The sequence below is a fragment of the Vipera berus genome, assembly GCF_964194415.1.
Source record: "Vipera berus genome assembly, chromosome: Z".
Lineage (NCBI taxonomy): Eukaryota > Metazoa > Chordata > Lepidosauria > Squamata > Viperidae > Vipera > Vipera berus.
This window is the reverse complement of record NC_138205.1, coordinates 123,664,930-123,682,717: the sequence shown is the minus strand read 5'-3', so window position 1 is coordinate 123,682,717 and position 17,788 is coordinate 123,664,930. Positions and strand designations below refer to the sequence as shown.

The window sequence follows — 17,788 nt, the reverse complement described above, 5'->3', positions numbered from 1 at the left end:
GACTTTAATTTTGCAAGTCTCATTCTGTCTTCCAAAGAGAAGAATTTCAGGATTGGACTCTGATCCTCAAGAAACTCCATTATATGCTGGGCTGAGGCTGCAGTGTTGTTGTAACACCCTCAGCAGGTAGATGCATGTCTCCCTAAAACATGCATCCAAATGAGATCCACTGTCACTTAACAGAGCCCTTTAAAATACCTGCCTTTAATTTTTACCTGGAAAGTGAGATCTGCTTGTGATTTGCCTTTTATATACTGTATTTATTGGCGTATAACACGCACTATTTCTTCCTGAAAATAGGGGGCAAATGATGTATGCGTGTTATACGCCGATATAATGTTAATGACCCATAGTAAATACCGCACCTTTTTAAAATGAGGTGCGTGTTATACGCCGGTGCGTGTTATACGCCGATAAATACGGTACCTCCTTTTCTTGTTTCCTTCCCTTCCTTACTAAGGTCATCAAATGCCTTAGCAAACATTTGGTAGTTTGTCTGGATCTCCTCTTTTTCACTCATCCAAGGACCCAAATATCCCCTTAAATGATTCAATTATAGGTCACCCCTCAATTTGAAGATCAATATTAGAAATAACTGCTCAACCCTAAAGGCACTTCCATGCATTTCCAAATCAAAATATTTAAAAACCAGGTTTTTGTATCAAATGATTAAAGGAGTGTTATGCCCCTGAGCATCTTTACCATTGTTTATACTTTTACTTGTTATGCAGGCCACACACATCCCTATTTAAAGATGCCATTAACAGTTTCCTTTGAGCCAATTAATGGAGAGGAAAATGGCTTTTCACTTCAGTAGTCCCAAAGTACTTCAGCCACTTAAGATTCAGACATGAAGCCTGCTTTATTTCATTAACAGGCACACAAACTGCAATTTGTACTACATGCTAATGGTTTAGTTCTAAGAGCGATTGCCAACACACTAATCAAAGGGAAGGGAAGGACTATGCAAATCAAAGCAGGACATCACAGCAAGAATGAAAGGGCTATGCAAATTAAATCACAGCACCTATGCAAATGAAGGCATGGTATCAGAGGAGTTACAAATGGACTATGCCCATGAAAGTACCAAGAGTTTTTGTACACCTGTCAGATGAGGCAGAACCATCTCTACACTAATCTCTTGGCTCATTGGCCACAGCTGACAGGGCAAGGAACAAATGAATTATAAACCAGCATATAGGAATCTGTAGATTTTTTTCCAGATGATATACTACCTCATTAAATCATATCCTATGGAAGGTAAGTTTAAGATGCTTTCTCGAATGACATTTTTGACTCAGACTCAAGTTTCCTCTGGCTGACCATAGTCTTGGTTATGGCTTGTCCTCCAAATCCTCAAGGTTATTCTTACAACCAATTACAGGCTTGTACTATTAGACTGATGTAATTCTCCATGGAAGAAACACATAACATCTGGTCTGATCCATTGCTGGCTTTTTCTATATATTTACATTGGGCTTATATCAATCCTAGAGTGAGGTCAAGCATAAATTATTTGACTGTAATATACCAAGTAATAAGACTATTATCACATGCATCTCCTACAGTAACTTCAAAGATCCACCTTTCATTATCTTCAAATACAGATCCTTACTTGGTGGCCACAGTTGAAACCAACAATTCCATCACTAAGCAATACTATCACTAAGTAGTCTGTGACCATGACAGACTTAATGTCCTCACTTTTGCTATGGTCATTAAGAAAGACCTCATATGACTGCCACTTATGATGTTACTGCCAGCTTCTCCAATGACTCTGCTTGTCAAAAGCCAATTGTGAGGCACACAAATGTTATTCAATGACTATGGGATCCTGCTGGCTGTCAAGCAGCCAAATGTCCATCATGTGACCGTGGGTTGCTGGGACAGTCATAAATACAAAGACAAGTTGTCACATTGCTTTATTAGTGTGGTCATGACTTTGGTTGTTAAAGAAGGCAGTCATCAAGCAAGGTCTACTTAGGCTTGAGCTCCAACACAGGAGAGCTCAGACACTGGAATATTTAGGTGCTTTAGCCTCAGTGATATTGTCAGCCCATTAGGTAAACCAGACAAGAAATCAACTCCACAGGAAGGCTAAAACTACTTTATTGAGATTGCCTACAAAACAGAACCTTGCAAATGTGATTGTTCTGTGCATTCTGCTTCTTATAGTTCAATGAATCGGGGAAATGTCTTTTATGAAGGATAGCTGGATATCCTGAACTTTAAAAATGCTTCAGTCCCTTTTGCTTAGGTTAGGGTTCCTGCATATCTCTCTAAAAAGCAATTTCTCCTTACTCCCCAGGAATTCATTAGTATCCCCTATCCAGACACTAAAATTGCCTTGAACCATGAGATGGGCAGTGTATAAATTTAATAAATATGAAATCGAGCCAGTTGCATATGTTCTCTTGAAAAGCACCATCATCTGCAAAGGACAAAGTTCATCCATCACCAGGACAAATCCCAGGAAGCAATGATGTATTTCCAATGAAATAGCCGAAGTGTCTTCTTGGAAAATAGCTAAATTTTGTGCCATAGCAATGGCAGTAAGCAGTGGTGGGTCTGAACACAATACAGATACAATTATCTCCTGCTGTGAATAAGCTATTTCATCCAAGATCATTTGTGTTTTAACTCTATTTTCTTTCTCTCCTTTTGATCTATGATTATAAATTGTTTAATAAATGGAAATACATGCTTATCTAGGAGACCTAACCAAAATCCTTCCTTAATTAGAACTGGGACATTTCTTTATAGCAGTATTTCTAAACTTCAGCAATTTAATAATGTATAGAGTTCAACTCCCATAATTCCTCAGTTGGTATATTGGGGAATTCTGGAAAGTGAAGCCCACATATTTTAGAGCTGCTGAGATTGAAAAACACTGTTTCATTGGAATCAGATAAATACAAGAATGTATGGGGGCTTTGTAACTCTCCAGAACCTTGTTCAGCAAGATATGATAGAAAAAAGGGGAAAATAACAGAAAGAGATCGAGATGGAATAGGAATTAACCGTCTTAGGCTGAACATATAAAAGCCTTGCTGCCCCTAAACTGACTAAATTTGGTCTATTACAGCCATCTTATAAAACTACAGAACTTTTGCTTTGTTGTAAAAAAATAATATTTTATTTATTTAATGAACATTTTATTTATATTCATTTGTTGTATGTCTATGGAGATTCTCAGTCATCCATGTCATGGTTGTCCAAAAGGCACTTTTCCATGGAGACGTTTCGTTTCTCATCCAAGAAGCTTCTTCAGTTCTGATTGGACTGAACTGAGGAAGCTTCTTAGATGAGAAGCGAAACATCTTCAAGGAAAAACAAAGTCCAGTTGCTTTTGAAAAAGCATTTTTTGGGATATTCATTTGCTATTCCTTTGGATTTTTATGACTAAATCCAACCAGACACAGAGCAAGTTGCATAATCACAATTCAAATATCCCCAGTGTAACTTAAAACATAAATATCCCCAGTAGAACTTAAAATGAAACAAATAAATGTCCACTGTAGGTAACATGCACTAAAGAAGACCCTTGCTAACAATTAAAATCCACAATAAATGATACAACTATAAGTAGCAGCACTAATATTCTATAAACAGCCCTTTAACTCATCATATCAATTATGTACAAAATGAAAATCTATTCTCAAAGGACTTTTGCAACAGTTGGGTCCAAACACATGTAGTGACAGTCACCGGTCTCAAAATGACAGGTGCAACCATTTTTAAATCCATTTTTAATCATAAAATATATAACTATGGGAGGCAAAAATGTCTGGTTTTCTATATGACCATTTCTATATTGTGGCTTTTAGGTTTATCAAAACATTTTAGAACTAAAGTCAATGAAGATTCTCAGTCATCCAGGTAGAACTGAGGCAATTCCATTGGGGAAGAAACCCTGAGGTTGAAATACCCCTAAGAATTTTGGGAGTTGGTACATTCCAACAGCTCCCTGCCTATTCAGATTCCCCTCACCAACTTGCTCAGACCAAAGAAGTTGCTTCGATGGGCAGCAAAAATCAACAAGAAAATAAGTCCAGTTGCCATGACTACATTTCCAGACAATTCTAGAGCTAGAGTTCAGTCTTCTATTATCATTGCTTTAAGACTAATTCGGATCTGACCTGTGGAAATATGACATGTGTTTTATGCAAAATAGTTTTATAAGATGGCACAAAACTATTGATTTTATTTTTATAGTTTCACAGATGCCCCTTATATTCACTCTGCCGTATTTTCACTCCATTATCTCGCAATGAATGTTGTAAAGTTGTCTTGTGCTGGTTTGGTGGCAAAACACCTTCCCTGACATCTCAATTGAGCCTTCTCTATTGCGCTAATAAGTGCGATCCTGGATTTTCTTCACACATTCCAAGTTGCAAATGGAAAAGATCTCTGCTAATTAGATCAACGGTAATGCAATAAGGAGTTCTAACAAATCCCATGTACACCTATGCAACGTTGCTAATTCAGAAGGAAAATGGATAACTGGTTTCATTTGTTGAATGGGCAGGTAAATTGCAAATTAAACATATTGGATATTTCCCCCCTCTTGATTTACAGTTGAAGATAATAGCCAGTCTCAGAAGAAGAAAATTACAGTTGAAGATCTATTCAGCGAAGATTTCAAAATTCATGATCCAGAGGCTAAATGGATAAGTGGTAAGTCTTGCAATCACGTATAAAAATAACTTCCTACGCCATTTGTTTCAAGCACTTCTCTTGCCTGTGGTGTTTCATTGTATTTTTCAGCTGAGCAAAATTTTATAAAGAGATTCTGTATAAGTCAAACCTTTTCATCCAGTGAGCATAGTGATACCACAACTGGCAACATCTTCCCAATATTATGAAGCACAGCACACCCTTTGGGCTTTATAAATAATATGTTGCAAAGAGCTGAATTAGAAAACTTTACTATTGATTTATTGATTTATTTAAAAAATAGGTTATGCCTATTCTAGAGTAATACATTGAAAATGAAATATTGCATGGAGTAGTAGAAGCTAAACATCAGTACAGTGAAACGAAGAAGTGCAAAAGCTTGTTATCTAGGTTTAACTGCAGAATGTTGAAGCAAAAAGGTTTTAATCTGGTGTCAAAAAGAGTATTATAATCAGAGTATGTCTCATAGGAACATATACCAAAGTATACATTCCGGAAAAGAATTTTACAAGTAAGGATGTACAGGGGCTGTTTTTGATTTGTTGATGGAACTGCTTTGGGGCTTGAGCTACTAATTAGACAGAGAGCTGTGAAGGTAAAACAAGAAAACTACCCAGAATTCCTTACAAGGACGGGAGACACAAAGTGGATAACACGTAACAGAATAAGAGACAGATTTGGATTATAGAACCTCCATCTTCTCCTCCTCCACCACCTCCTCCTCCTTTTGATGACATAGTTCTGGGTTTCTGCCTTCCCAGTCTGTAGATCTGTTGGGACTGCAATTCCAGGTTTCCCTGCCCAACATAAAAAATCTACCCTTCTCTGCCCCACTGTGTTTTCCATTAGTTAATCCCTGACAAAAGTATAATTCAAGCCCATTACAAAATACATACGCCTCTCATCAGATCAGCACCAAGGATGCCTGAATAGAACATCTGGCTCCTGTTTCTCTAAACGGCTCTAAAATCTTTAGATGAAGAGCGTGCCAAATATTTTTTAATTTCACCTATATATTCCTCACTTAGGAGTGTAACATCTTATTACTCATATATTCTGTTACTTAATGCTTATTTAGCGGTAAAGACTCAAGATATGAAATAAATGACAGCACTGTTAACCAGCTGCCCTCTTACAATTTTAGAACAAAGTGTGTGGGGGGGTGAGCAGCAGATGTTCCTGTCACCACAGGTGTGTGTGTATGTGTATATACACACACACACACACAAACCACAAACATGTGTGTGTGTGTGTGTGTGTGTGTGTGTGTGTGTATACATACTGGAATGGATAAAATACAGTCATTTATTGCTAAAAGATCATAATAAGCAATAAAAAGTAACCGTTTAAAGCATATGATCTTTTAGCAATAAACAACTGTTTTTTATCCATCCTGGTGTTCGAAGATTTTATACTTTAAGTAAATATGCCTGGGATTCGTACTTTTAAAATTATTAAGAATCTATCTATCTATCTATCTATCTATCTATCTATCTATCTATCTATCTATCTATCTACACACACAAACACACACACACATATATACATACACATATACATACATACATACATACATATACATACACATATACATACATAGGGATGCGGTGGCTCAGTGGGTTAGGACGCTAAGCTTGTCGATCAGATGGTCAGCAGTTTGGCTGGTCGAATCCCGAGTGCCGCGTAGCAGAGTGAGCGCCTGTTACTCATCCCAGCTTCTGCCACCCTAGCAGTTTGAAAGCACGTAAAAATGCGAGTAGAAAAATAGGGACCACTTACGGAGACGTCCTCGGACAAACGCTGGCTCTTCGGCTTTGAAACGGAGATGAGCACCAGCCCCTAGAGTTGGAAATGACTAGCACGCATGTGCGGGGGAACCTTTACCTTTATACATACACACATATATCACGTGGTTGCTGCAAAGGATGTAAGAATGAAGACCGGTCATACGTCACTTTTTTCAGTGTCATTGTAACATTGAATGCATTAAATAAATGGATGTAAGTCGAGGACTACTTCTGTAGGGCAATTAATTTAATACAAAGATGCTTTTACTGAAATAGCTAGATTTATTTTTACAGTGGACAGTCAGGCATTCTTCTCGGACAGAGTATGGAAATTACTTGAAGTAGTACCAGGGTGTTGTGATTCAGGGTCAGCCTGTGGGTTCGGCAGTTGGGTCGGACGACTCAGAGGAGGAGGGGGGTGTTGAAGACCTTGCTGAGGGGGTTGAAGATCTTGCTGATGATAGCCCTCAGGCAGGCCCCTCCCACTTGGTCACCATGGAGACCCAGCTGTGTGAGCCTGACAGTGTGGATGAAGATGACCCACAGCTGGCCCTGTTCAAGGACGCCCGACGCAGGAGGCAGTCAGTCAGGAGTAGACAGAGGGAGGCAATGGGGCACCTCGGAAGGAGGCACAGAGAGGCCATGCCCTGAACTGTATTTAAGGGGAATGTGTGGGAGGGCTGGTTTGCTGAAGGCAACCGCTTGGATTGTTCCTGCGTCTTAGCTCGTGTTTTATGGTTGGTGTCTTGTCTTGCTCTTGTTTTATGTGAATAAATTTGGCAGGCTTTATTCCAGCCTCTTGCCATTCGTAAAGGGGTCGTCCCTGCTTTTGCTGCAGGGCCGGTAGCAGGCTGGTACAGAACACAGGGTGACTACAGAGTTCATGGCCTGACTTCAACAAACAATAATTAGAACAGGGTTGTCAAACTCTATTTCATTGAGGGCCACATCAGCATTATGGTTGCCCTCGGGGCGGGGCAGGCAGGGCCGTGGAGAGGATCTGTGGGTCTCTGGCAGAGGGGGGATTCAACTGCGGCAAATTGGAGCCCCGTTGCAATGGAAGGGAAAGTAGTAACTAGAGTTCCTGGCTTTTAGTTTTGCAAAGGAAAACATCTTTATAATCTATAAACCCCAACCCAAGAGACCATGGATGAATCCTCGGTTCTATCTATTGCTTCTGTCATCTTGGTTTCAGTCTCGGATGCTTCCTTTTCATTAAGCCATGCTAGAGGTAAAGAAGTTGCTCAGGGCTCCATATAATGTATGTTTTCATTCTTGTTCTTGGCTGAAAAGGATCGAGCTGTGTGTCTCATTAACAGGTTGAAAAGACTGAAGGTTGATCTGGCACTGAAAAAGATCTCTAGTCAGCTGTCACTGGGTGAGCTGTTATATAAATGTCAGATGGCTTTGGAGCTGAATGGCTTAGCCTTTTGCTGCTGCTTTCTCTTAGAATGTGTCCAATTCTCAGTTGTTTTTAGCATAAAAGCTCAGAAGATCTCCATTGTATAACTTAGCATTCTTTCCAGTCTATGAGTCCTGAATGACAGAGATGGGCATCTTGCCGAAAGAAATAAATTAAATGTCACCATTTTCATCTGAGGCCATCAGAACAATTCTGTAGCCTTAATTAAGATTCGCATAACCCTGTGGGGCTGACAAATGTAGTTATTATACTCATTTTACAGCTGGGTAAACAACAAAACAGAATGATGACTTTTAAGTTCATCAGCGAGGCAGTATGGAGCTGGGAAAACAATATGGTGCACCATTTTGATAAGCACTATCATAAACCACTTTTGTCTTTATTAATTTCATTGTAGTCTTGGATTCCATTCATGATAACTTAGTTGATGGACAACAGTACTAGAACCCATTAAAATAAGCATTGAATTGACAACTAAACCCTTTTATTTGAGCACTCAAGAAAATAATCTGAAATAATAATACAATGGTATTCCCTTGAATACAGATGGATTGAGTTCCAAAAGATTAGTTAGTTGTGTTTATATACATTTAAAGAGGAGATGGCAGACCATGCGTGGTTGAAGCATTTAATATTTCCATTTTTCAAAACAGAAAAGCTACTGTTCTTGCTGATATGCAGCAGTAAATCCTACTGGAGAATCTTTGCATATGGCTATAAAGTAAGATGCGGGATACGGTGGCTCAGTGGGTTAGGATGCTGAGCTTGTTGATCAGAAGGTCAGCAGTTTGGCAGGTCGAATCCCGAGTGCCACATAACAGAGTGAGCGCCTGTTACTCGTCCCAGCTTCTGCCAACCTAGCAGTTCGAAAGCACGTAAAAATACAAGTAGAAAAATAGGGACCACTACGGTGGGAAGGTAACAGCGTTCCGTGCGCCTTTGGTGTCTAGTCATGCCGGCCACATGACCACGGAGACGTCCTCGGACAAGCGCTGGCTCTTCGGCTTTGAAACGGAGATGAGCACCGGCCCCTACAGTCGGAAACGACTAGCACGCATGTGCGGGGGAACCTTTACCTTACCTTTACCTATAAAGTAAGAAGTCAGATTGAGACTATGCTCATAAAATCCACATTTCTATGGAGGTGACTGTGTAAAATATTTCTGGGCTTTTCATTGTGGGTTCGTGGCATTTTCTTTTACAGATTTTTAATTAATGAAGGAGAAAAACCTATCAGGTTATGTCTGTGGAGATTCTCAGTCATCCAAGTCTTAGTTGTCTCAAAGGTGCTTTTTCAAAAGGCAAAAGGACTGGGGGGTTTTCCTTCAGGAAGAAAACATTTCACTTCTGTCAGAACTAATCCTTCCATCACCCCCATCATCCTTTTGCTGCCCATCGCTTCTTGGATGAGAAGCAAAATGTCTTCTTCTTCTTCTTCCAGTTGCCTTTTGAAACTATCAGATTATGGTGTAACAATTCATCTCTTCTCAGTCCCTACTTCTGAGTAATTACTGAGGACCAAGGTATTCATATATAAGTGGCATAGCAGATAATAGATGTCAAGGTAGAAGCTTTGTCTTTGACTTACAGTAGATAACTATGGGAAAAAAAACCAAGTATTATAATAGGGATGTTTTAAAATTATATAGGGGGCTCCAAGATGAAAACTAAACAGAACAGGACCAAATTTGGGTGTTGGCGGGGGAGGAACGAGAAGGAAAGGGGCAAAAGGGGAAGAAATCCTTTAATGCATCTCTATGGGAGAGGTAATTGGACAGAAGCTCTTATGTTGAACTGCTCCATTCTAATGGGCAAGAATTCCATAAGGCAAGATTCCCATGCTTTTCCTGACTTGTGAGTGGCTTTAACCATGGCAAGAGGGCAAGTTTACAAACTGACATTTTGTCAGGACCCACCTCAATCCACATCTTAGGAAATAAGAACTCTTGGATGCAAGTTTAGTCCAAAAGGAAAATGTTTACTAGGATGGAATCGATTGTGGCAATACAAGACGGAATCTAACAAAGTTACATTTCAATCCCATATAAAGCATTCCCATTTCAGCCCCTCCCCTCATCCATTTGGTCAGGCTCTCATCATTTGCTTAGGTGTCAGTCCCTTCTGTGGGAAAGGGAACTCTCCTTGGTTTTATGGTTATTGCTTTCCTTTTTCAGTTGTAAATGAAGATGCGATCCAGGTCTGTGTCTCCCCCTCCCTCCCCCAGTTCAACCATTTCCCTGTTGTTTGAAGATCGCCTTAAGTAACTATCCTCTCCCCCCCTCGGAGAGATGGCAGAATTCCCAGAATAAGCACATTGTTCTACCTATACATTTATGAAATGTGATATAAATGGATTCTGACACATTTGTTGATGTGTGCACACATGCAGACCAGTGTTGGAGTTCCTATTTTTTTCATGGTACTTAAGGTAATTTATCTTGCATTTGTTTATGTAACAGAGCCTTACTGCATTTTTTAATAATAAAACCTCTGAAGCTTTATTGTGATGTGTGGGCAGGACATGAGTGATTTGTGGATTACTCCCTGTGGTACTTTAGCACCTTTATAAAAAGCCTTGATACTTCCAACACTTAACAGCAACAATAATAAAGACGTAGCCTGAATTAAAATGACACATAGTTCATTTTTCATTGTGTACATAATTCAACAATAAAGCATGGATTGCATGTGAGGGTTGCTTTCAGTTTCCAAGCTTTGAAGGTGAAGAATGCCAATCAGTTATCAAGTTAACCCTTCGTCCCTCCCTCCCTCCCTCCCTCCCTCCCTCCCTCCCTCCCTTTCCTCGCTCTTTCACTTTCTTCTTCCTTCCTCTTTCTTTTCTCTCTTTATCTTCCTTCCTTCCTTCTTTCTTTCCTTTGACCACGTAGGTAGGGTCTCATCTTTGACTCAAACAATCCTGATTTACTTCCATAATAAGGCTACATCAGTTTAAAAATGATGTTACATTGCATGGAAATTTTTTCAAGGACTTCTAAGTCAAATTAAATTTTGCCATTTGTTTTTTTGTGATTTTTGCAATCCACCTTGTCTTCTCATTCAGCTAATGGTTCCTAGGCCTGAAAAGTTGACTTTCCTACCAGGCAAAGCCATGCTTCTCTACACATTATGTCCTCTAGCCTGACCCAATTTATTCTCATTAGTGCACCAGAAACTATGGTGTAGAAAAGTCTGTGTTATCAAGGTCTGCAAGGCAATTTGTCTGGAAGACAAATATGAATAAATCATGTCCCATTTTTCCAGGAGGAAAAGGGAAATTGCTTTGGAAATAACTAGCAAAATCTAGGGGTTGGAGGCAAAAGCTGAATGAAGGAAAATCCTAAATAGACCCATTAATTAAGTCTCTGCTCTCTCCACCAACAGTAAGGACATGTTATATTTTTTGAATTTCTTCCTAACGATAACAAAAACTGAATAGGGTTAGCTGTTCTGGTTTAAGCACTACACCATTTCCTTCCACCCCGCAAGGGTCCTTTTAGCTTTGATACCAATGAAAAAGAAGAGAGCCCAAAGCTTAGAGAACTGAATTAAGAACTATACTGCATTTCATGATCCCCTCGAGAATGGAAAGCAGGAATCAGGATGTTCTCTGTGGTCTCCAGAGGCCAGAATCAGCACACGAGAATTCTCCATGTATACAAATATGAAAAACAATTTAGAGTTTTTCTGCAATACTATGGTTAGGCTGGGCTAAAGGAGACATTTTCCAGCTACATGAAGATCATTAACCCAGTTCATATATATACTCTGCCCAAGATGATAGCAATCTGTCAGAATTGCATATCCTGTTTTTTCACAATCTTCTGCCCCCAGCTTGTTTTAAAAGTAATACCCAATGTTATGCCAACAATTGCATAAATCCAACTGATGGTGTCAATCATCAACTTGACATCAGCTATGGGTTTTGGGCAAAATTTATACATTGCCAACACAGTTTTCCCAACTGCTAGTGCCCTTGGTGGCTCAGTTTGAAAGCTTGCATTGCTCCAAAGAAGATTTGGAACTATGGATTGCCACACAATGGAAAACCACCTGGGATGTGAGATTAAAAAGGAGATCTTCTCTTGGCATCTTGGAGGAGTTGAGCTGCTTGAAATCACTTGGTCTTTGTCAGCTGCTTAAAGTCTTTGTTGGAATAACAACTATCATTGGGTGAGGATGCTCCAGCTGGTTTCTCAACCAAATGCTGTCCAAAGCTCCTTGGGTAATCATTATGACTTTGCTCTACTTGGTATGGTATATCAGTGTGTGTTGCATTGCCGTCTGCTTCCTCTGGATCTATAGCCAATCCTGAAAATATGCACACGGAGGTCTGTTCACAGTTTCCTCTCCATTTGAGTGACAGCTGCTAGATGGAAATGTAGGCATCTTATGAGATACAATATGATTGTAGTCTTCCTACACAAAAAAGGCAGCAGGAGCTCTTTTAGAATTGGTTGAAATGAGTTAACCTTTTCCTGGCTCTGTAAGAGTCTCAGGTTGATCTTGAGTTCTATTTCTGATCTCAGTATTGTGAAAATTGGATTAGAAACCTTTAGTATAGGGGTTTTAAAGGGTGCCACTTTCTAAATCAATTTTGTCAGAGCATAGTGCAGCCAAAGGGCAAGTACTTTGGAAGGAACATGAGTTTTGAAAGATGATGAAGTAGGATTTAGAACAAAGGGAAGTCAACTGGCTGCAGAATTACTAGTTGCAAAAGACATGAACTGATTAAAAGGAAAGTGAACAAGGAGAGGAAAGAAGGAAGAAAAAGAAAAGAGAAAATTCTGGAACTATTTCTTTGAACTTCTGTTGAATTTAATCATGAGTCATACCGGAGAATAGCTTTCTTCACCCATCACTGAAGATTATTATGCTTCAACTTCAGTTTTGAAATGTACAAGTAGTTCTTGATGCTTAACAACCTTTAAAAGTTATGATAGACACTTACCTACAATCCACTCTCAAAGGTACAATGGACACACACACCTGTAGCGATATGATCACATTTTGGACACTTAGCAGCCGGCTCAACCTTTATAGCCTGCGTGATGTGATTATGTGATTGTGAGTTGAGATATTTTTTCCCATTTTGCATTGTTCGTCTGGCAAAAAACAGCCATTGATGAAAATCGATTTGCTTAATGACTGCAGTATACACTTAATGACACCACAAAAAATGTAAAAAAAATATTGTATCCAGCTACAGCAGGGGTCCCCAATCCCAAGTCAGTGGACCAGCATGCCAGAAACTGGTCCACGCAAACAAGCAAAGCCCTATCAGCCAGATGAAGGCAACACATGAAACTACGCCATCTCCATGGAACCGTTCCGTGGTGCCCAAAAGGTTGGGGGCTGCTGAGTTACAGGATGCATTGACTTATGACTATAATCCCAGGCTCCATTACATTTTAGGCCAAGGACTATGTCATATTTAATCTGCGGCTCTTGATGTTCTAAACTGTCCAGATAGAATGGGTGGTGTAGAAATGTAATAAATAAATAAACACAAGCAAATTAGGAAATTTTGTATCCTCTCCCTATCCTCATCTCATTGATAACATATGCACACAAAAACAGATATTACTTCATGTTTTAGAACTACAACATTAAAAGTCATTTGTATTATTACAGTGAAGCCACAGTGGTACTATTAAAAAAATAATTTTGAATATTGACAAATATAGAAGTTCAGAAGTAGCTACTTTTTCATACATTCATTCCCCTTACATACCTCACATAATTAGTCTAGAGCAGGGGTAGGCAACGTTGGCTCTTTTATGACTCGTGGACTTCAACTCCCAGAATTCCTAAGCCAGCTATGGTATGAAACAATAAACATATCAAAATATACTAGTGAAATAAATATATGCTAATAAAAACTAAATATTGTGTATTTGTTATAAAATAATGACCACAAGTATGAAAGCCAGTTACAAGTCGCTTTTTTCAATGCCATTGTAACTTTGAACAGTCACTAAACAAATGGTTGCAAGTCAAGGAGTACCTTAAATGCAAATCCAGTCAGCAATTTTATATAGACATATACATTGCATGGCAAAAGAATCTTATTAAACTCAGTGGGGCTTATTTTTAAATAGATATGGACAACATTACATTATTACAGAGTTGTTATGCCCCAAATTCTTTTCTTCAGCATCACTGAATTAAGCTTTGCAAAGTGTGTTCCTCACTCTCATCAGTAAGTCTGAAGACTTATAGAATTGTCCCAAACCATGTAATTTGTGGGGATATTTTTATGAGACAGCTGTTGAAGTTAGCAAAGCTATATTTTACTGTGTCAGATGAGATAAGGCAACCATAGTTATCCCTGCTTTCAAATTAAGTTTTTTTTCCTTTAGGATGGCAGCAAAAGTAGAGGCATTGTTTTGTGTTGCACTTGAAAGGTAGATCCCACACACAGGAAATTACCTCCTGGAAAAACAGTAAATCATTGTACAAGTAAAAGGAACTTTTACTACTCCCACTCCCAAATTACTACTCACAATCAACTTTTTCATCACAAAGTATGACCCGTGTAGGCTTTGGTCTCACAAACAAAAATGTGGGAGAATCCAAGAGCTTGAATAAGAAGCCTTAAAAGCAAATCTCTTGGTTTACAAACAGGCACATATGTCACCCACTCCTTTTTTCTGAGCTTTAAAAGAAATGTCATTGTCTTTGTGTTCATATTTTTCACATCTGCTTCCTTTGGAAAGACTTATCAGTCTTGTACAACCCCTGTCCAATTTATTTCTTATTCTGTCTTGTGTTTTTGCCTGCATGTAGTCATGAAAAGCCTCCATCCTTGGACATTCTTTCTTTCTAAAAAAAGAAATTCTAAAAAATAAAATAAAATCTTTATTTGTTCATTCGAAGCTATGTTTTCTGTCTAATCTTTTTTTTCTCATGCAAGAAATCCTGGTGGATTCTGTTAGATTTCCCTTTACTTTCTGTCTTCCTTCAATGCAGCCTTTTTGAATTGGGAAAAAAAATCCTCACATTTTTATGTAAAAGCTAATTAGGCACTCCGTAAGAGATAAATATTGTTAATGAAAAGCTCCTTTGTGATAAATCTGTGTGTCTCAAGTACCTATCATAATTACATTCAAACTAATCTGAATAGGTCATTATCCTAATGTTTGACAAACCTGCATGGTAGTCAGAATATTCCCGCCCCCCCCCCTCAAAAAATATGTAAATACCATTAAGAAAGAGAAGGGGAAAGAAAGATTAAAAATCTGGGTAGGTTAAGCAAATGAAATTGCGAGGGGGAGGGGGTAGGTAAAATAAGAATGATCAAAAGCCCCAAGCCCCAAGAATGAAGAACTGGAGTTTAAATAACAAAAATTGAAGGGGAAAAAATATTCTGATTCAGGTGGACAAATATCTGATTGACTGAACAAGTATAGGAAGTCCTTGATTTACATTCATTCATTTAACCACCATTCAAAGTTAAAGAACACTGAAAAATAGTGACTTACGACTGGTCCTCCTGTTTATGACTGTCACAGTATCCCCATGGTCATGTGATCAAAATTCAGGTATTTGGCAACTGGCATGTATTTATGATGATTGCAGCATCCCAGGGTCATGTGATCAGCATTTGCAACCTTCCTAGCCAGCTTTCAACAAGCAAAGTCAATTGCAGAAGCTGGATTTGCTTAACAACCACATGATTCACTTAAAATTGCTGTGATTTGTTAACAACTGCAGCAAAAAAGGTCATAAAACCAAGTGCTTAAACTGCCTTGCTCAGCAGCACAAATTCTGGTCCCAATTGGGGTCATAAGTCAAGAAATACCTGTGAAAAAGGGTTATTGTTAAGAATAAGGTAGAAATTCAGGCAGCTGATTGAAACAGTATCGTATACAAATGGATCAGATAGACAATTGCCATGAAGGTATTTGTAGATGAAGGCATAAGAGGAAAAAATTGTCTGCCAATTTTGGTAGAAAACTATTCCAGGAACACAACTGAGATTGTTAAGATGTGGGCCTTGACTTAAGCCTCCATAACACGATGAACACTTAAATGTTCTCTCCTGGTGTTCTTTATTCTTCCTCTCCATCTGTTGCACAAATAAATGGCTTCTCCTATCCTCCTCCTTCTGCCTTCTGGATAACACATATCTGTTGAAGCCTGACAATATTTAAATAATGAAGATTATTTTGTGTTTTACATCTAGAACCCTGAGCCAGCATTAGCCTCATTATTGTGGCTTTAGGAACATGTAGACTAACATTTAACCCAAACTGGAGCCAAGCAGGCATCTGCTACATGGGCCAGTGAATTCAGAACACAATCTCTGCCTTGGAGACAGTTAGAAAGAATTTGCTGGTTTTCTATGCCAGGTTGATCCTTTCCTTATTTAATCCAAGCAAGGATTGCCAATCTCACATTTTCTGAAATCCAAAACAAGACTTTAAAGTTAATAATAAACATAAGTAGATGGTGGTACCCATAGACCTGGAAGTATCAAAAATTACAAGATACTATTAAAGCATTGATAGTAAATAATTAAAAGAATTGATGGAATCTAGCTATAAGTAGACTAAATAATAAAATATTAACAAACCACCAATAATAAGTATGATATTGTTTAGGCATTTGCATATAAAGAGAACTATGGAAGTGCTGAAATCCCCAAATATAGGTCCATTTTTCAGAAACCACAGTTCCTGAATAATTTGCAAATAAATGTCTCTTCTATGGACAAAACGTCCCCTTTGTTTGCATGGATATTTTTTTTCCTATTTCAGTGTTGCATTTCCTGCTGAAACATATAAAGTACAGATATCATTTAATGACCTTTTGAAGTTGCAATAGTGCTGAAAGGAAATGTTTTATGACCATTTTTCGCACTTTTCTAGGATGGTCGCGTACCACCTGCCAGGTGCCAATGTACCACAGGTGGTACCCGTACCACTGGTTGAAAAGCCCTGCTGTAGATGATTTTGGTAATAGATGGCACTACACTGCCAAGTCTATCTTGGCTTTAACAAGGAGTTTTAAGGAGGAAGAAAAAAAGTTGTGGAAGTGGATAGAAAAATGGATTCTAATATTGCAAAGTTTTAATGAATAATAAATTAATCAGAAAAGAGATTGATTTGATAACAATAAAAGTGTCTTTGCAGTAGGAATAGAAGTTGAAACATAATGAAGATTTTTCAATGTGTCTGCATGGACTTCATGCTGGCTGGGGAATTCTGGGAATTGAAGTCTAAGTATCTTAAAGTGTCCAAAGTTGGCAAACTCTATTCTTAAAGATTTTTGTGAATAGTGAAACTATTAGCTAGATCAGATGAATATTTATAGCAAAAATCTGCCAACCAAAAGATCTGATGGTAGGCAGACAAACCAAAAAGATATCATAGTGATGTGCAGGAGAAACTGTCAAGGTGATTGAACACAGCCATTTTATGTCCCTGTTCTTCAAAATTCATTGCGTCCAATCTAAAGACATAGGCTGCGTCTCTCTAAAAGATCATAGCTGAACAATATTCATTATAAAGGTCAAGCATTGATGTGATCGATCAGTTAGAGGGGGCCCTGAAGAGTGATAAAGCTTGGCAACATGGAAGACAAATCAGTAGTTGTTTCCAAGCTGCAGTTTATTCCAAATCTTAAAGATTGTTATGAATATTGAGTTTGGGGGTCAAAAGAAAGCTCTGTGTAGAAAGATGGAGGAGCCGTGGTGGTGCACTGGTTAGAATGTAGTATGGCAGGCTACTTCTGGCTGCCAGAAGTTCGGCAGTTCCATTCTCACTGGATCAAAGTTGACTCATCCTTCTAAGGTGGGTAAAATGAGGACCCAGATTGTTGGGGGAAATATAATGACTCTGTAAACCACTTGGGGGGGCTATAAAGCATTGTGAAGCGGTATATAAGTCCAAGTGCTATT

General features: G+C 38.7%; 1 protein-coding gene across 1 annotated transcript in view; it reads left to right on the top strand.

Moving 5' to 3' along the window:
* Positions 1-17,788, top strand: part of DPP6 (dipeptidyl peptidase like 6) — a gene marked incomplete at both ends in the record, with an annotated part of 250,083 nt that overhangs the window by 89,822 nt on the left and 142,473 nt on the right. The window contains one exon of the mRNA XM_081346284.1: positions 4,579-4,677. Coding sequence (XP_081202410.1) covers positions 4,579-4,677 — 99 coding nt within the window. The remainder of the gene's footprint in view (positions 1-4,578; positions 4,678-17,788) is intronic.